The sequence below is a fragment of the Gallinula chloropus genome, assembly GCF_964237585.1.
Source record: "Gallinula chloropus genome assembly, chromosome: 28".
Classification (NCBI taxonomy): domain Eukaryota; kingdom Metazoa; phylum Chordata; class Aves; order Gruiformes; family Rallidae; genus Gallinula; species Gallinula chloropus.
This window is the reverse complement of record NC_140113.1, coordinates 49217-68982: the sequence shown is the minus strand read 5'-3', so window position 1 is coordinate 68982 and position 19766 is coordinate 49217. Positions and strand designations below refer to the sequence as shown.

General features: G+C 55.3%; 1 protein-coding gene across 1 annotated transcript; it reads right to left on the bottom strand.

Moving 5' to 3' along the window:
- Positions 1-1803: 1803 nt before the first annotated feature.
- LOC311201685 (hydrocephalus-inducing protein homolog) lies at positions 1804-18171 on the bottom strand (the record flags this gene model as incomplete). Its single annotated transcript, XM_084276114.1, has 12 exons — positions 1804-1890; positions 2813-2966; positions 5053-5276; positions 5563-5681; positions 6723-6822; positions 7684-7759; positions 8302-8568; positions 9963-10164; positions 11547-11671; positions 14562-14640; positions 14701-14761; positions 18082-18171. The coding sequence occupies 12 exons, from the start codon at positions 18169-18171 to the stop codon at positions 1804-1806; spliced, it is 1584 nt and encodes a 527-aa protein (XP_084132240.1).
- Between the last annotated feature and the right edge of the window lie 1595 nt (positions 18172-19766).

Sequence of the window (19766 nt, the reverse complement as noted above, 5' to 3'; positions counted from 1 at the left end):
GTGCCTTTGTTAAGCCAGACAGACACCAGGCTGCTCCCCACATCCTAAAGGAAAACTGTGCTTTGGTGGCAACACAGACACAGTTCCCCCACTGACTGCTTGCAGGAAGGAGGAGAGAGACAGCCCTTTGGAAGTCTGTTACACCTCACCCACCAAAGAAATAGGTCTATAATTAATCTAATTAATATAATTAGGAAAAGGCTGGGGGCTGTGCCTGTCTGGTGAGCACAGATGCTCCTCAACACTGGCTGCTTTCAAAGCCCTGCTTAACGAGCTCATTAAGTAATACTTCTCGTTTGGAGCTGGCCTTTGTGTGAGGGGAGGAGAGACGATGCACCAGGAGAGAGGACACGCCGCAAAGGAAAGTGCCGATACCTGGCTGTGAGGAGCAGCCCCAGCACCTCCTTGCCGACACCGTCCACATCCACCACCAGCGCCAGCTTGTACTTCTTCACGGTGTTGGAGCACAGGGTGACCTGGTGACAGAGAAGAGCGTCAAAGACCTTCACCACCCCCAAAAACTATCGTTCCGTGTGTGGCATCCCCTGATTCTCCTTCCATGGTAAGGAGAAGGATTTTCCCCTAATCCTTCTGCTGTGTAGAGCAGAGTCTGAGAGCAATAAAGGTCTCCTGACAGCATCTGCTTGGTTCAACACCCTGTGTGGTTAACAGGGTGTGTGTAAGCTGAATTAAAGCCTAATCAGACAACTGCCCTGCTCACCACTGTATTAAAATTAATCTCGGTTCTAATCTCAGCTACAACAGCGTAAATCCCGGGGCAATGCATTACCTCAAACCCAGCGAGTTCAGCTTTACAGCCAGGGCCAAATGCCAAGGGCCCCAGAAGTTGGGTGCAGGTCACATCTGGCAGAGCTGCTTCAGCCCCCCCTAGGGATGGCTGCAGTGGATGCAGCTCCTCTGCTCACTGGGAGAGGGAAAACAAGTCCGGGAAGAAAAGCAAACTGCTTTACACAAGGGCATCTCTCTAATGGCCACCCGCTGTCCTCATCCTTCCTCTGCCCACGGTTAAGCCAAAGCCACAGCTCCACGCAGCGCTCAAGCACACACGTGGCTTCCGCACCTGACCATAGGGCACAGGATGCTCAGCGGATGGTTCTGGAAACAAACCGATGCCCCTTCACAAACATCCCGGACCAACCCAGACAACACAAGTGCATCTATCTGCCTCCCATCACTAAAGCCCCCCCGGACCCTCCCCACCAGTGAAGCTTCAGCTCCATCTGCTGAAGCACGGCCGGACGGATTCTCCCCACACCTTGATATTCCTGGATCCCAGGGCGCGGATGGTCCCGCTGCAAGGCTTGATGGTAAATTCGGACGGCCTGATGGAACCTTCAACTCCCCATCTCCAGGGCTCAGGATCGTTGTTCGACAGCCAAGCAGCACTGGTAACGCTGGGCCCTCCCGAGCCGTCCCCGGGGATGCGAAGGTGGAAAGTCATGGGCACCAAGGAGGTGTTTTTGAGGCGACAGGACAAGGTGTGAGGGAAGCCTGGGGAAGAGACACACAGAGGGATTTATGCCCCCGTTATCCCACCATTCCTGGGCTGAACAGCCTCTCACGGTAAAACTGCGCCTGGACTTTGGCTCTCTTCAATCTCAACTGCAGCTAATTGAGAAGCCCAGCAAGGAATTAATTGCCATGGAAGCTCTGTGCCAGGCTGGTGATGGAGATCCCTCCTTGGCAGCTCTGATGCCCAAAGCCATCAGTTTTTCTCTCTCAGCTGCCCCGACACCAGCACCGGTTACGTCTCACGTAAGAGTGAGCAGCCAGACAGAGCATTTACTCCCAGAATCGGATCCGTAAAACTCCCCATGAACACCCCCCGTGGTTTGCAATACGGAAGAGCAGGTTGGCACCAAGGAGAAGCTGCAGTAAAAGCAGGGATGGATGAAATGGGGAGCTACAGCCCGATGCAAAGCCCTCTGATGCAGTTTTGTTAGCTGGAGCCTTACGGCATCTCCTGTTTCAGGGTGACCAGATGGAGCACGTGAAGGTTTGCAGCCCACTTGGCAGGAGCTGAGCCTGACACTGGCTGAGAAATCAGCAGAAGCCGTGTCTCACCTTCCCTAACGAACGGCGACGTCTCATTACTGCTCAAAAAGCTCTGACACCAGCTTTCCCTGCCGCACCAGTGGCATAACCCCACTCAGTGGGGATGTTCTGCAGAGGCAGGAGACCAGCCCAGGAGAAGACATCTGGTTTGGCTGGCCCATCTCGATAATGGCCCTTCCATCAATCCACAACTGATTTCCCATTAAAAACTTCACCTCATCTCAGTAAAAAGCCTTTTGTGAGGCAGAGATGGAGAACCAGAACCTGCATTTCAATGGAGCTCTGGATGCTCAGCCACCAGCGCTGCTGGCTCAGCAGAACTGGGCTTTTGGGGTGGTGGGACACAGGGAAGGAGCTCTGCGCAGAGCTATGGCTTGGGCATATTATGGGGTAGGTGATAACAAGGTGCCCTCCCAGCACTAATTAACATTTCACACTAAGGCTCAGGGGACTGAATGGCTCCTGTCCTCCCAACATTTATCCAGAGCAGCTTCAGGCTGGTTCACAGCTCCATCACCCTTCTCCCCCTCCAACGTCTCCCTTTTCCCCCAACCCCAGCGTCGCCCTTCTCCCCCTCCCAGGCACCGCCCTTCTTTCCCCCGCCAGCATCACCCTTTTTTCCCCATCTCCCATTCCCGGGGCATTTCAGGGACTGATACCCTCGCGGCCATTCTGCTGCCAAGGGTATCAGTCCTGCTTTGAACACCCTGAAGGCTGCTGCTGCAGAGGAACACACATTCTGGGTGCTCTGAGGTTCCAAGCGCCCTGTTTCGGTAACGCATGGACCTCTCGGCCCGCGGTCCAAGCCCAGGGCGCACTCACCGAAGGAGACGTCACCGAAGCAGAGGGCAGGCACATCGAAGTGGAGCGTTGGTCCAATGACGCAGCCACTGTGAGGACAGACAGACAAGGCACTGGCTGAGTTAGAGAACTGCAGAGCTTTCAGCTCTCCCTGCTGCTCGGGCGGGTAAGAGCCGGTGTCAGAACCACGGCGGGTTTCAAACCAGCCCCTCACACCCTTGCCCTCATTCAAGGGGACAGGAGGTGGCCAGCAGCTATCAGATGGGGCTTAGGGCACAGTGTCAGGCAGGATAGGGCAAAGCTATGCCCCCAAGTTGGCTCAATGAGGGGCCCCAAACAAGCGATGGCTCCGTGACTCAGTTTCCCCATCTCTAACGCATGGGTAGAGATGCCCACACAAAAGCGGACTCAATGGAGTAACCCTCCTCAGGTTCCCTTCGTCTCAGCTGGAGCCAGCGTTTCCATTGAGTGGCTGAGCGTCTTCTCAGGAGATCTGGATCCACACAATTATCAGAATCCTAGGGAGCGCACAGACACCCACCAACCACAACAAGATCACCAACAATTCTACACAGGAATGTATCAGCTTCTCACTGCTGACACAGCCAAGAACAACACATCTTAAACCAAACACGGGGCCCTGAACCCACCACACCTCCTCTCCGGTCCCTAAAATCAGCTCCAAACTCTGAAACTCGCCATCACTGCCTGAAATCGGCCCTTGGAGCCACACACCATTCATGAATTCACCTCATGGCTGATGCCACCCGAGCCCAGCTCCACCTGGGGGGGAAACGCGGATGTTTTGGGAACGATCACATCTATGGCAGCATTAGTGGACTCGGGGGTTCTTGCTGAGTGGGAAGGATAACAAAGAACTGCTCAAACACTCATCCTCATTCCCTTCTTCATAGCCCAGTATCCCACCAGCCAGCTCACATCCAAATGGGAGTTGTTCTCCGCATGGGACTCAATCCAGCATTCAAAGCCTCCCGAGGAGGCTCAGCTCGAGCGGGTGGGTGGGTGTCTTGAAGCTCCAGTTGGTCACACCGACTCCCCGCTCTCTCTTCAAGCAATAAACTTCTTGTTCTGTTTTTACCGGTTTCTCTTGCCTCACCAGCAAAACCCACTGCAGATTCCTTTCATTTCTTGGCTACCTTGATCTAGCAGGAGGCTGCTGGCCAAGGAGGCACAGCCAGCCCCACATCTTGCCTGCCTACACCACACTATCCCAACAGCCCATGGTTATGACCCACTGGGACAAGTTTATCCGCTGCTGAGAGCCTGAGAAAGGAGCTTTGACTCTCTTAGCAGCCTTTTCTCTTTCCCCTCCTCGGCTTGGTGCACATTGTCTTCTGCACCAGCACCGGCCCACAGGATGATGCCCAAGTTCTTGCTGCAGAGAGCTCCCAGGCTCCTGCATCGGCGCTTTTCCAGCTGCAGAAAGGAGGCAGCACAGCACTCGCTGCACAGGAGCTGGGAGGACACCTTGTCCCAACACAGGAGTGCGAGGGATGACACTGAGCCTGCTGCTACCCAGGTTGGGTGGATTCTTAACAGAGGATTATAAAACACAAAATCACCCAGGCTGGCCTGTTGCTCAAGGGTCTCCAAAGTGCTTTTGGCCTCGCTGTGCCTTCACGTGGGACATCACAGACCCATCCCAGACCCATCTACAGCCCATCACACGCCTGCCGCAACCCAAAGGGGGAAGGAGCTACCAGCTCCTGGTACCCACCCTGGGCAGCAGGCATCTCCACACCTTTCCAGTTAAACTTTTCCCAGCATGGGTAGTCACTTCCAGACCCAGGATCATCACACTGGGGTGTCAAAGGGTCACGATAGGAACCTGTCGCTGCCAAACTCCGTGCCAAGAGTGTCCTGGAAAGCTCCACCAAGAAGGCCAAGGTACTTCCCACAGGCACCCAAGTCTTTCAGAGTTAAACAGGGTATATTGAGGGCATAGGAAGGAAGGAAGGTCATCACCCCTGGGTTGCAAGGTTCAAACTGGAGCCAAGGTTAAAGGCTCTCAGCTCTTAACCTAGCATCCCCATGCCAAGACCTCCCACAACACCTTTTTCTCTCTGCTTCACCAGAAAGTGAGGCAGGTGGGAGATCACTACCCAGAGATAACTCCAGAGGTGCCCACCAAGCTCCTGTAACCTCCCCACTCACCTGATAGACAAGGTCACGGGCTCAGGGGATCCATTCACATTGAACTTGAATTCTTCTGTGAACTTCCCCAGGATGGTGGAACTGAAGGAGATCTGGATGACCTGGAGATCGTCTGGCAAAATCTCCCCCTCGCTGGGGAGAAAGGTGAAGCAGGAGCCCAGAGCTGTAGCTGGAGGAACCAAGCTGAAGGCAGCTTGGATGAGTCCTTTGTTAAACAGCACCACCTGCAGCAGGAAGGCAAAATGGAAACACAGAAGGACATTTCCTTTAGAGAAGACCCATTTGCTTTCTAATTCAACAATGAACACCTGCAAGGCAGAAGGCAAAGGAAATACAACGGGACAAGTTCTGCCTTTGGGTTTTTTCCAGGCAAAGCAGTGATAACTCCATAGAACCTCTGCCTTTGTCCAGCTGGCACAGAACTGCCCTGCTCACAACTCCTGAGCTGCCAGAAATCCCACAAGGAGCCAGCAGGCTCCAGCCCAAGCCCTGCTAGCTCTCACAGCTCACCTCGTACTTGTGTGCTGCTCCCATGAAGACATCCCCGATGTCCAGACGCTCAAAGCTGGAGCGCAGCTGAGGCCCTATGCCTTCCCCTTGGATGCACAGGGGCAGCCTGGTCTCACGGCCTGGGGAGAGAATTCAATGTCAGAACAGCAATTCCCTCTGATCCCGCATTTTCCAGGCTCTAGCCTCCGACTTGGGGCTGGCAGAGATCAGCCCAGGAAGATCCAGGGAAAGGTACAGGACCCTTCCCTTGGCAGATATGCCTTTGGGCTGCTTTCTCCTTTCTGACCAAACCCTTGGGCTGCTTTCTAATTGAGCCATCACTTTGCACCCTGAAACAATCACACAATCATTAAGGCTGGAAAGGACCTCCAAGATCATCCAGCCCAACCATCCCCCCACCACCTCTATTACTCACTAAACCATGTCCCTAAGTACCTCATCCAACCTTTCCTGAGGGACGGTGACTCCACCACCTCCCTGGGCAGCCCCTTCCAATGCCCAACCGCTCTTTCGGAGAAGAAATTTCTCCTCCTTTCTAACCCGAACCTCCCCTGGCACAACTTGCAGCCATTCCCTCTCGTCCTCTCGCTACTTAGCTGTGAGAAGAGGCTGAGCCCCAGCTCCCCACAGCCTCCTTTCAGGGAGCTAGAGAGAGCAATAACGTCTCCCCTCCGCCTCCTCTTCTCCAGGCTGAACGCCCCCAGCTCCCTCAGCCGCTCCTCAGAGGATTTGCCCTCCAGCCCCTTCCCCAGCCCCACTGCCCTTCTCTAGACACGCTCCAGGACCTCCATGTCCTTCTTGGAGTCAGGTGCCCAAACTGAACACAGGATTTGGGGTGATGCTGAGTTTCCAACGCCACCTCTGAATCTCTTCCCATGTGCTAAGATGAGCTTTGAAATCCACTCAAGGAAGGTGTAAAGCTCAGGAAAACACAACCCAAGACAAAAATCTGCTGTTTATACTCATGCAGCTCAGCACCACCTGCACCCAACATACAGCTCCACACCTGGGTGCTCCAGGGCTCGCCACCTGCAGCAGCATCTAACCACCACAGGGCTTTAGGATGTCTAGGGAGAAGCAACTCCCCAAATTCCCACCATAATACCTCAGCCAGGCTCCTCCCCACCACGGGCAAGAGCAGGAGGGGACAGGAGCCGTACCTGAGATGTCGCAGTAGAACTTTTGTTGATACACTCTGGCTTCTTCAGGCTTAAAGGTCACACTAATTTCAGCTGAACAATTTGGCCAAATCTCTCCCTCCTAAAACAGAAGCAGACAGCAAACCATTTATCTTCAAACGTCACATCCTTTCGTTCCAACCGTGGCCCCATGAGCCGATATTTAGAGCACCAGGGAAGAGGAAAGAGCCAGTAACACTGATCAACAATATTTATAAGGGAGTTTGGAAGCAGCTACGAAAAACTTTCCCAGTCCCTGACCTTTACTGGCACCTGGGAGAGGCATTTTCTTAAATTAGGGCTATAGCGGAGCAACCAGCCCAGCTCACACTCCAGCGAGTCCAGCAGGATCGCTTCAGAGGTGCCGGCCAGTCACGGACTCACAGACCGTTAGGAGCTGAAAGGGACCTCCAAAGCTCATCCAGTCCCACCCCCTGCCAGAGCAGGGTCACACATGGTAAATCCTACAGGAATGCATCCAGGGGGGCTTCAATGTCTCCAGAGAAGGAGACTCCCCAGCCTCTCTGGGCAGCCTGTTCCAGGGCTCCATCACCCTCACAGTGACAAAGTTCCGGGGGCTGAATTTGCCCTCCTTCCCACAGAGGAGCGCTTCGCTCTTCGGGTCAGCATCTCAACTGACATGGTCCCACACCCTGCGTTAGCCCTGTGGAAGGTGTGCCTTTACATGTAAGGCTCCATCCCTCTGAACGTGGTCAGGACACTTGGGCAGCTCTTCATTTATAGCCCTGGGAGCAAAGCCCAGCTTTAGGCTCCCGGTGCCCATCACGAGTTGGGAAACGCTTTTTGCCACCAGCTCTCCCGGCCCCACCAGAAACCCAATGTTTCCTCCCAGCACATCAAGCAGGGATCTGCTGAGTGACCTCATTCAGGGAGCAAGAGGAGGAGGAAGAAGAGAAAGGGAGCTTTCAAAGCTCTCACTTACCGCTGGCTCAATGCTGAAGATCCCGTCGGAGGAAAGCAGGGATTCTCCTTGCACCTTGGCACTCTGGTCGGGGATGCTGCAGAAGAGGAGGCGGGAAAGGTGATCTTGCGTCCTGGGGTCTTACACAAGTGAGCAGCCCTCAGGAGAGCGACCTAGCTCAAAGCTGCTGCCACAACCAATGGGGAATCCATCTCCATCCTCAAACTGGCTTCTCCTACCCCCAGGATGCTCAGGGGAGGCAGAGGAGGATGAGGAGCACCAGGGCAGCGTATCACCAGGCAGGGCATCAGACCCCTGCTCTGGGCTGCAGGTTCCCAGCATCACTGTCTTCTCTTCCCTTTCAGACCCGCAGGTGTAAGGAACAACCACAGCCCCTCTGCTCCCCACCCCGCCTCCACCAGAGGATCCCAGGGCTCCGGCATTCAGGCACCACAGCATCCCAGTGAAATCAGTGGGTAGGTGCAGAAATACAGAGGCTGTGAGAAAGGAAGCCTAACATCACCTGATGAAGACGTCAGGACTGGCACCTCTGAGCCCAAACCCTTCAGCCTGGCCCTGAACCACCTGCTTTTTTCCTTTTCCCCTTCTCCTCAGAGCTCTGACACAGTTAATCCTCACTTGGGAGTAGTTGCCAAAATCATCCCGGACTTGAAGGATGACAAGCCAGAGATGGGAAGGGAGCAGAACTTCCGAGCGGGTGCACTGCTGTCCCCCTTCACGCTCCAGTCCCACAGCCACGAGGAACCAGCAGCTGACAACTCAGGGAGGGGGGAAGCAGACGGCTCCGTATGCAGCACATCGAGGCCGCGGGGTAGAAACCACACGGCGATCGTCACCCGGCTCAATTCAAACACAACTGGAAAGGAAACACAGTCCTGGCCGTTCCTGGCTGCACACAGACAGAGCCTGGGGCGAGTGCCCTCACCAGCACCAAAACTCCTTGCGTTGGCCAGCTCCCCGTAGAGCGCAAGGGCAGACGTTCCTCCACGGCTGACCTGCAACGCTGCACGTTTAGCGGGGGCTGCCAGCCCGAGATGAGCGACCCTCAACTCAACCTCCATCAGCAGACAGGAATTCCACCCTTACATCCCAGAGAGTCCTGCAGGACAAACCCCTGGACAGAGCTTCCAATGACCCAGCTCTTCTTGGGGCACAAACTGGGGTCCTGTGTTGCTTTCTCCCATGAAAACATCCTCCCTGATCCAAGACCTCAACAGCTCCTCTGACAGCAGGTCAGCGGCCCTGGAGCTACGACCATCCCCAAACATCCTGGGAAGTGTCTAGGGGACAAGCTGGCAGGAGATCAAATCTAATTGGGGAAAAAGATGGCTTCTGAGGGGCAGAGCATCACTCAGGGCCCAGTCTGAGACAGGCAGGTGGGGAGAGGGGGCACTTCCCTGGACTATTCCTTTACCAAGAGGAGGTCATGAGGTTTTCTTTTAACACACTGAGCTCACACACAAGTCACACACTGTGCAATTAAAAAGAGTTAACAGTGGAAAACTACTTTTGGCCTTCAAGGCATTTCTCACCTAATTCCCTTCACCTTTATTTGCTCAGAAGCCCTCACAAAGCCTCCAGTTTGTGGCAGTTTCCTCATCAGCTCCTGCATCCACCCCACTCTGAGAAAGGATTCCCAAATCACCCAAGCTTTGAAGTGCAATCTCCCACCCATCATTCCACCTCCCAGGCTCGGAGTGTGTCTCTGCCACCTGAGAGAGGCCTTTCAAAGCTTCCCCAAAGACGTCCTTTGAAGATCCAGCCCCATCTCTCACCACCATGAAGACAGGGGGTTCTGAAGCCCAAATGCACTTCCAAGTCCCATGCTGCCCTACCTTCCTTCCCTGCAGACCCTTCCACCTACAAACTCTCCCCAGGCTCGAAGGAAAGGCAGAAACACCCCATGCTGGAAACCTGGACAGCCCAAACCTATTCAGGAGATGGCCTCATCCTCCTGGGCCAATGAAGCTTCACAGACTCTCTGCAGCCCGGGAGCCACTGGCTCTCAGCAGTCTGCAGCTGCCACAAACACCAGAGCTCGCTCTCAGAGGAAATCCACTCACTGCAATCAAGCTTTCCTCCCCAAAACATCACCCTCAGCCAGAGGGTGGATGGAACTGGGATGGGAAGCACCCAGCTCCATTACCCTAAAGCCCAGGGACACCCACCCTGATGCTGTGGATGGCTGACTTGTCCTAAAAGCACCAACCCCCCTCGAGGCCAGACGGTAGCGTTCCCCTTGGGCAGGGTACCTAACCAAAGGCATCTTTGAAACGGACCTTCTCTCCCGCTGATCCTCCTCCTCCTGCGTGCCACAAGCCTTCCACTGGAAGCGGGCGATGATGTCACTGCGGTTGTGGATGGCCACGCATCTGCGCTTCGACAGCGTGAGGTAGGTCTTCTCAATGGTCACAGGCTCCTCATCCAGACAGATGTTGACGTCTACAGCCACTCCATGAAGGTGTGTGTTCATGTCTTCACCTGGAAGAAAGCAAAGGGGACTCTTTACTCCTCTCACTTGCCGATGGAAGTACGAGGAACGCAGCGAGCCTCAGCTCACAGAAGAAAGGGCTACAGCTTTTATTACCCCTCATTCCCAGGGGAGTCCCACCTCAGCCACAGCTCACACAGCATCTCCTCCAGGCCCACCACAAGTGTCAAGTCTCTCCCAGTCTCTCACTGATCCCCCCCAAAAGATGCCTGCAGTGTGTGGGCCAGAAAAGAAGGTGGCAGAGCAAGGAGCAAAGCGACAGCCCATGGCAGGATGGGATGCAGACAAGAGCTTCCCTGTGTTGTAGAAGCAGTGCCCGTACTCCTGGATCAGGACAGTCTGAAGAGCTGCCACTTCAATCCACCCAATATCGGGCAGAGGGAGAACTGTGACTTCCTCTACATTTGCTCAAGCAGGGACAGGGACAGGCTTGTCCCAGTTGCAGCAAACATTAAGCATCACTGCAGAAACCCAACCCCATGTAAGCTGGGGAGGAACCAGCTGCTTCAGTGAGAACAAGACTCAGGTTTTTCAAGAAAGCCACGAAGATCCTGACAGAAGCTGTTTCACATCTCACCTTCTCCTTGAGTTTTCCCCCCCTCAACTTGTTCTTAAAGCCACTTATGAAGCTGATGGCACTTCGGTGGCACCTCGGACCCTCGTAAAGATTTCCTACCTGTCTCTTCCTGACAAATCCCAGGAGCCCCCATGTCCTGGCTGCTTTAGTCCTGATGTTGTCAAGAGTGGGATTTAGAGGGCGGCGTAGAAAAAGGGGCTGGAGCAAGACCACGGGGAAGCGGCATATGGGACAGAGGTGTGTAAGGGACAGTGGGCATGTGACAGCATCCCATAGAGACACACACCCCCCCACACACGTTACGCTTACAGGACCAAATCCAGCACTGGTTCGGAATGGAACATCACACGCGCGTACGCACGCGGTCACCCAGATTCAAGGTTCATCCTTCCTCCACCCAGCAGCTCCCAGGAAAACAGATTCCCAAAGCATTCTCCTTCCTGTTGAGGGGGATGCACTCTAACAGCCCCCAAACACCAGCTGGTTTTCACTTTTCTTGGAGGTAAAGCTGGGGGATAGCACCCAGCAAGGGAATTTGGGTGCTTGGGACAATAGGCAATGATGGCAGATGACTGTCACAGGGGTGTGGGGTGCTGGCTACTGTGCTGACAGCAGGGAACACCCGGGGATGGGCCAGGACACCAGACAGACAGAATAAGGACAGACTCAGCCTTTGCCCTTCTAAGCACCAAAATACACAGAGGTTTTGAAACAAAAGGGTTTACAAGTAGATTGCAAAGGAAGTTCAGCCTTGTTCTGCTTTGAAGGACGCAGACCTGCAGATAGGACACTCACCTGTGTCGTAGTGAACTATCAGGGAACCGCAATAATCCCCAGACTTCAGCGGGTGGAAGTCCACTCTTACTTGCATGGCCTCACCGATGCCGAGCGTACCGCTGGAGCGATCGACAGAGAAAGGGCTGCAACAGAGACACACACACTCATCAGGACTGTGGTGGGAGCTCTGGGGGCTCTTTTGCAGTCTAGTTCCCGGCAGCTCGCTTGTGTGAGGAGCAAACAAGCAGCTGGCAGCAGCAACCCAGAACACAGGGGGTCAGAAACACGGCTGGCTACCCTCGCTCTCCGAAGTCCAGAGAGTATGAAATGACTTCATCCCCCCCAGATTCTGCAGCCAGGCTCCAGTCTGGACCATACCATCAGAGAATGGGTTTTGAAGAGCCCAGAGCAGGTAAGAGGTGTTTGCATGCACAGCTTGACCCTGATGTCCCTGGGACATCCGGTTTTTTTCTGCCACCTATAAACCTGCTACTCCTGAAAGACAGGAGAGAAGGTTTGGAGGGGGGTTAATAGCTCCTTTTCTTCTGGCATGCTTTTACTACATCCAGCTGTCCGTTTGCTTTGTTGCACAATGTCTGAAGTTTCGCAGGGCCTGATCTCCCAGCAGCACCTTGCAGTCCCCAACTCCTATAACCTCATCTAGGCACACCAACCCAGGAGACTCCTTCACACCAGGACCTGCTGAAATCTTGCCCATTATGGCCCTTCAGCAAGAGAGCAACACTAGACCTGTAAGCACTCTGATAATTATCTACCTTGGTATTTAGGGCTTGCTTACTCTCACCAGGGGTCAAGCTTCCCCATCTTGACAGAAGTGGGCTCAAGTTATGTCCCACGAGGATACCAAGGGCCATCATACTCCTGACATAATGCAGAAAGGCAGCTGACAAGTGAAAGAAGCTGGCAAGTCTGTGACACAGGCCCTCAAAGCACCACGTTGGCTTCTCTGCTGCAGCCACATGCTCAGTAAACACAGCGGGCAAGGAGGCTGCACTATACTGCGAGTCCCGGGCTACCTTCATCTTCTAACAGCCAAGCTTTCTTTGGTCTACTGCTGCCTTAATTGGCATCCTAAAACCAGTTGAGTTGGGGAGAACCTAGTTCATTAAAAGCTACCTCCAGCCCCAAGGCAGACAGCAAAGTTACTGGGGACTGAAATGCCCCACCCTGTCCACCCAGACCTACAGCAGGGAAAACCCCACCAAACCCAAAGGCTTAACCTTTGCACATGCTACTTTGTGGCAGCAGTAGAACAGCCAAAGTCAAGCAGCGTAACCATCCCAGCAAACCCAGTCCCTCAGGACAAAGCATCCCAGACTGCACTGAAAAATCCCAGGTACACTCAGCACCTCCCTTCCCCCCTTTTCCTACACCTCCGCCCTAATTTCAGAACCTCGGGTGGTCTTTGTGCATCCCCACACCTCCCTGTAGTGTATGGGTACCACAGGGGATCGCTGAGCGCTCTGCCTTGGAGGATCATCTCCCGAGCTTTCTGAGCTGGGTGGGGACACTCCTAGAGGGATCTAATCCCAGACCGACCCTCTCTGTCCCTGGAGCACAGCAGAGCACAACGTCCATCGCCGCAGGAAAAGGCAGCGCTGCGCCTTGTCTGCTCCCAGACACCATTTTCATCTTAAACCTATTGGAATGACATTTCTCTCTGCCAATGTCACGGAGAAGGAACTCATTCTCCTGCCTGAACCACAAGAGCAATGGGAAGAGACTTACTGGATTTAGCCTCCTGGGATTTTTATTCCCAAGCGCTGCGGTTAGGGGCTGGGCACGGCCCTGCTGCGCAGGGAGGGCAGGCACACAGCACACTGAAGAATGGGCAGTGCTGGGGGGCTGGCTGGGTTTTTTTCAGGAAAAAGCAGTCAAATCATGGCCAAAATGCGACCACGTTTTCTGGAAGCTATCGAAGATGCTGAATTGGCCCCACACATTCACTGACGAGCTCCTCTCTGGAGCAAAAAGCAGAACAGAAAACAGCCAAGTCCTCGGACAAACGATGACCGGGCAGGGAACATCACCAGGATGTGACCAGATGCACGAGCTGAGCTCTCAGTACTGTGAGGAACAGTTAAGGATGGGAGATGGGCTGCAAAAGCACCCTAATGGGGAGAGCAGAAAGTTCTACGCTTGGTGCCAGGGAAGGGAACCCACAGAGGGGAGGCAAAGACAAGTGGCACAAGCAGGACAGCAGACTGGGCAACGGTGGCACCTGAGCTGGTTTGTGAATGGGCAAGAGCCTGACTTTGCTCAGGCCAGAAAAGAGAAGTTGCATCAACTAAACCACAAGTTCAACCTGCACAGATAAAACATAGAGGATACAGGCCCATCAGCTGGCCTCTACATGCTCAGATGAATCTCTCATTCCCTTCTACCCCACTGCTGTCCTCCTCCTCTCTCACATGTGCCTGTACCTGTGTTGTGGCTTTGCATGGCTGGGTTCTGCTGGAGAAGGGGGAGATCTGCAGGGGTGGCTTCTGCAAGAAGCAACCAGAAGCTCTCTGAAGCCCCACGGAGCAAACCCCAGCCAACTCAAGGCTGGAGTCGCTGCTGACCAAGGCCGAGCCCATCAGGGATGGTCACAGTGCCTCAGAATCACAGTTAGAGGGAAAAAAACCACCAAGAAGCTGCTTTTTGCCCCCAGAGACAGGAGTGAGATGATGTGAGGAACTGTGCAGACACCAAGGCCAGGGAAGAAGGAGCAGGGAGGGATGATGAGGTGTTTCAGGCACCACAGAGAAAGATTCCCCTGCAGTCTGTGGGGAAGACCATGGTGAAGCAGGCTGTCCCCCTGCAGCTCATGGATGGCAGGGAGCAGAGATCCCATCTATAGCTGTGGAGGATCCCACGCTGCAGTGCCTGGAGGCACCTGAAGGACACTGTGACTCTGGGGGAAGCCCGTGTCGGAGCAAGCTCCTGGCAGTGAAACTTGCTGCTCTAGAGCTCTAGAAGAAAAACACCCACACACACCTTTTGTTGGGCAAATGAAGTGAGGTCCCTTACCTCTGAGTGCTGATGGAGTAGCGGGCCTCCCGGTTACCAATGTTGCGAACCAGCAGAGTCTTCTGGCTGCTGTATTTGACTGGACAGGTGGAGAAGTCCAGGTGGAGGGGGAAGCCCAGGACCGCCCGGGCACCAATACCTCGGATCCGCACAATGAAGTGTCCCCTGTCTGTGACACAGGTGATCGGCTGGGAGTAATCCTGAGGGGAAGGAACAAATCACGGTACGTTCAGTCCCCGGAGGAAGGAAAACCGCTGCTTCCCACCACTAACAGGAGCCTTTGGGAATGGAACAGCACTTCTTTCTGTAACGACCTTTCCCTCCAGCAGCACCACTGGGACAGGGCTGGTACCCTGCAGAGAGGAAACCCCCCTGCTGATCCAGCTGCCTCCTCAGTGAGCTGGCAGAACCAGACCAAGTCACCTGATAGCTTGATGCCGAAGCACCAGAACAGAGTAATCCCACGGAAGGGATTGCAGCAGATCAAGGACCTGCTTCCAGCACCGCTCCGCATCTGGTTATGCCACGGCACCAACTCCATCCCAGTGACCCCACTTGAAGCTTGGTGGGGGATGCTCAGGTACACTGTTGGATGGACTTTGCCACCAGCCGTTGGTGAAATCACAGAATCACAAGGTTGGAGAAGACCTTTAAGATCATCGAGTCCAACTGTTCCTGTCCTGTGCTAAACCATATCCCATAGTACCTGATCTGCCCTTTTTTCAAACACACCCAGGGACGGTGACTCAACCCCCTCCCTGGCAGCCTGTCCCAGGCCCTCACAACTCCTTACCGAGATGACTGTTTTAACATCAAGGGAGGCAGAGATCTCCCACCCCTTTCCACAGCATCGCAAGGACAAGGCTGGGGACACCCATCCTCCCAAAGCTGATCCACCTCCCCAGCCCCGAGCCAGCTCTGCTCCATACCCAAGCTATTCCTGAGAGATTCCTGACAGGTACTGAAGGGCACCAACAATTCCAGCCCTGCCCTCGGCGCAGCCTCTTCCAGCTCCTCCCAGGCCCTGAGAGCTCTCGCTGCACATCTAACCTCTGACTTCCCTTTCACCTCAGCCCAGCCCTGGGGGAGGCAGGGGACAGCTCTGCTCTCTCTGCTGCACACTGTGGCACAGCCGATGCCTTGCTAACGCCTCTGAAGTTTCCAGAAGGGACTGGGTGCCTTCCTGAAGCTGGTGCTCTCAGGCCCACAGGCGGGAGGCACGGGGACAGCCCTACTAGAGCCAAGCATGCTATTCTCAGCCCTGGGCTGGTTCAGCAAGGAGCCAGACAGCCATTGCCCTGTCCCCCAGGCAGAGGCATTCCTCAGAGATAAGTCCTCCCAAGCCTCGTCTCCCCTCTTCCAGCTGCACTGTGCCCACCCGAAAGACAGAGGCAGGTCTCCCACTTGTCCCCAGACACCATGGTGACACTGCAGCCAGTAGCTGCAGCTCGCTGCCAGTTCTGCCTGCACTCATCTGACACGTTCCCAACCTCCCGTGCTGGCCCAGGCAATCCCTCACCCGTTCCTTACGGGTCTCTCACTGTCCCCCCCAGTAACCCCCTGTCTGGGTGGTGTCATACCCACTGGTCCTGTGGAAGCAGCAGCTTTAAGCACCCATCCAAGCAAGTGTTACTCCAGATAAAACACATCCCCCCCACTCTGCCCACGGGGACTTCCCTGGCAAGACCCTGAAGCCTGCAACCCTCACACCCTTCTGAAGGCTCACGCTCCTCCTTCCAAGCCAAAGCATTAACAAATCGGCTTCATTAAGCCCTGAGCAGGTACCGCAGGGTCTACGGCCTTCCAAGGTCCACTCTGCCACTGCTGAGGGTGTCACGGCCCTGAGGGTTTGCTGTGACTACACCAAAGCAAGGAAGGAGGAGGTTAGTTCAGAGGGAGGATGGAAAACGGCAAGCTCCTGCCCTTGTGTCCCACCCCAGCCTTCCCCCAGTACCATCCCTTTGGTGATAGCAACTCAACTCCAGCAGAACTCGGTCGGGGGTTATTGATCCTGGCTTAGCACCAGATGTTGCTTCAACATCATCCCGGGGGGAAATATGTTTTCCCTTTTCCCCAACAGAAGGAACTCGACCAGCAGCAGCGGTTTCAAAGGACAGCAGGACCTTGTCACCGAGGTATTTAGAGAAGCTGGGGGCAAGCCTGCCACCAGCACACACCTCCTTCAAACATCACATCAAACGGCAAGGAAAAGGGCAGGAAAAGGTCTACCTCATGACAGGAGCTTTCACTCGTATCTAGAGGCGGGAGAATCCGGGACCGCCTCAGCTCCTGGGTGCTGGCCATCCTCTGCGCCTTGGTGACAGACTTCTCCAGGAAGGCAGAGGGTGTCCACTGAAACACAAAACACCAACAAGAGCTGCAGAAACACCTCTCTTCAGAAAGGCTTTTCTTGTTCAAGCACCACTGATAAACCATTTGTCACCACAGCCACTAGGATAGTCCTGGAAATCCCCAAAGTTCCCCGCTGACATATTTAACATCAGTCAATGAATGATGGAGAGCGGAACACGCGCTCTACCCAAGCGGCTCTGTCCCCTGCGCTTCTCCTTCGTCCTCTCATGTGACACGTTTGAGGATTTCTGCTCTTCGGGCATTTGTTTCCCCTTTAGCTTTGCAGGATTCAGGCAGTGACCTTTGAAAGGAGTGGGGAGGAGTCATCAGAAACCCCCTAACTCCATCCTCGCACAATGCTCACAACCAGCCGGCGTGTGGAGATGTCACTGCCGGCTGAATCACAGGAGAGCAGAAAAGCAGCGCTGTGCCAAGACCGAGGTGGAGCTGGCTGGGTCCAAGCTTTCGTTATCTTTTTAATTAGCCCTTGTTTTCTCTCTGTTCTGGCCTCACAGCCCCCTCCACAGAAGCATACAGAGATACCACCTCCATGAGGTTACCTCCAGGAAAGGGAGCCTTGGCCAGCAAAAGGCACATTCATGGATGGGGAGGAGGAACTGCCCCACGTTCATGGATGGGGAGGAGGAACTGCCCCAACTCCACAGCTGTTTCAAGGGCTGGATCTGCACTCAACCCAGGATGACACACATGACAAAACTGGTTTGGACCCCATTCTAGCTGGGACTGGACACATCTCTCAAGTCTTCAGGCAGAGTCTGAGCAGCCCCACCACATCCCCAGCTGCTGGGAGGGCAGGGATGGTCAGAGCAGTGCCTGCAAGGACGCTTCCATGACAGAAGATACTGCTGCCCTCACCAAGAGGATGGGTAGAAGCACCCCAATGCTTCAGCTACTCCAGTGCACTGCCCAGGACATCCCGTTAACTGGGTTCCAGCAGCACATTCAGACAAGACTCGGGACTTTCAGCCCACACTCCATCTCCCACCGCACCTTGATGGCCACCTCCAACACAAGTATGGCACCAAAGAGATGGGGTGGTGGTGTGTACCTTCACAGTGTGGCTAAACAGGAGGGGCAGGCAGAGGAGGGACGCAGGGCAGGTTTCCAGCCTCACCACAGCTCCTATCTGGCCACAGCAGGTACTTACAGTGACATACTTCTTCTTTGGAGACATTACTACTCTGCGCTGGAATATTCCAGAGAGCTCACTGGATCGATGAACGTTCTTAGTAGCCATGTCTCAGCTAATCTGGAAGGAGCAACAATGGTACTTTGAAAATCCAGGAAGAGCAGCTGACCCCAGGTGACTTTGTGCCCGACCTTATCACCTGCTCAGGGTTATTACACCAACCTCCAGCCCGGGGACCGCGGCTGCCCCGAGCGTGAACAAGATCAGACCAGACCCCTTCCCACTTCGCCAGCCCAACGCCCACCCTCCGTGCCAGGAGCTTTGCCATGTTTCTAACTAACGCAGCACAGAGTTCAATGCTCTGATGAAGAACTAGAGTCTCCAGGCTCAGTCGGTTGGTTTGAGCTACAGAAATTATCCAGCAAATATGACTCCTTCCAGGCATGAAATTCCCACAGCGCCCAAGAGCATTTCTCCCGGGAGAACAAGGGCCCTAATTTTCACTTATTAACACTCACACTCGAGGCTCTCTACAGGCATTCGAGGCTGTAACAGCAGAAAGAAAACCATGAAGACATTAAAGGAACAACAGCAATGAGCTCAAACATAAACACCACGTCTGTGCAAGCAGGGCTGCTAAAGACTTGATCCTAACAGCAGTTCTTCTCCAGCACCCCCACCCCACAAGGACTGCGGGTTGACCGCTCCATGGCCGGCTTTTAGGTCCAACACTGAGGCTTAAGGTCCAAACACCCAAAAGCCCGTGAACAAGAAGAGGAGGGCAGCACCAGCAGCCTCCATCCCCTCCACTCCTGCCCCAGGGCCTGGATGCGGCCACAGCTGCATCCCATGGCGGGGCAGACCTTGGCCTGGGAAAGCTGCTCTCATGGGGAGCACAGCGGGGCAGCTGGAGGGGGGGGTGCAGATGGAGGGGACAGGCCCCGACACAAAATGCTGCTGCCTCCTCTAGCCCGGCACGAGAGCACCCCCTTCGCTCCTTAGGCAGCCCCTCCCCCCTGAAATCCCGCCCTCCCTCCCAAACACAGCGCCTCCTTGCAGGGAAGCCTACCCGGCAGCAGGGTGACCACCAGGGCCTGACACAGTTCGGGCGGGACCCAGCTCACACCCCACACTCCCACCCCGGGCACGCTGTGCCACTCACCCCAACCGCTCCAGCCCCCAGCCCCGGCGCTCCGCCCGCCCCCGCCCCTCCCGAGCCCGCACCTCCGGAACGCGGCCACCGCCCCAAAAACACGGCCTTGGGCACCGCAATCTCCCCCCTCCCGCTCCCGGGGGGGCCTGGGGACACTCACACGCCGGAGCGCGGCCACCAGCCGGGCTGCTGCCGTTGGCAATGAAGCAACGGACACACACGTTCCCGTGGCAACGGCGGGACGCCAGCAAGGCCCCTGCGGCAGCGCCCGGACAGCCCCGCCTGCGGGCCCGGCCAGCCCCGGGCAGAGCTGACCAAGCGCCGCACCTCGCCGGGGAGTTACTACCCGCTCACTCCTCACCCGGCACCGGGGAAACCGGCGGCACGGCCGCGGGGGAGATGCCGCTTGGTGATAGCTCAGAGCCCAGTTCAACCAGCTCACTGCCTTGCCGGCATCTCCTGACCCCCAGCCCGGCTCTCCGCACAGCCTGGCACCCACATGCAAACCACAAGCCACAGGCTCTGACACTCAGCACTTCCCACTTTCTGC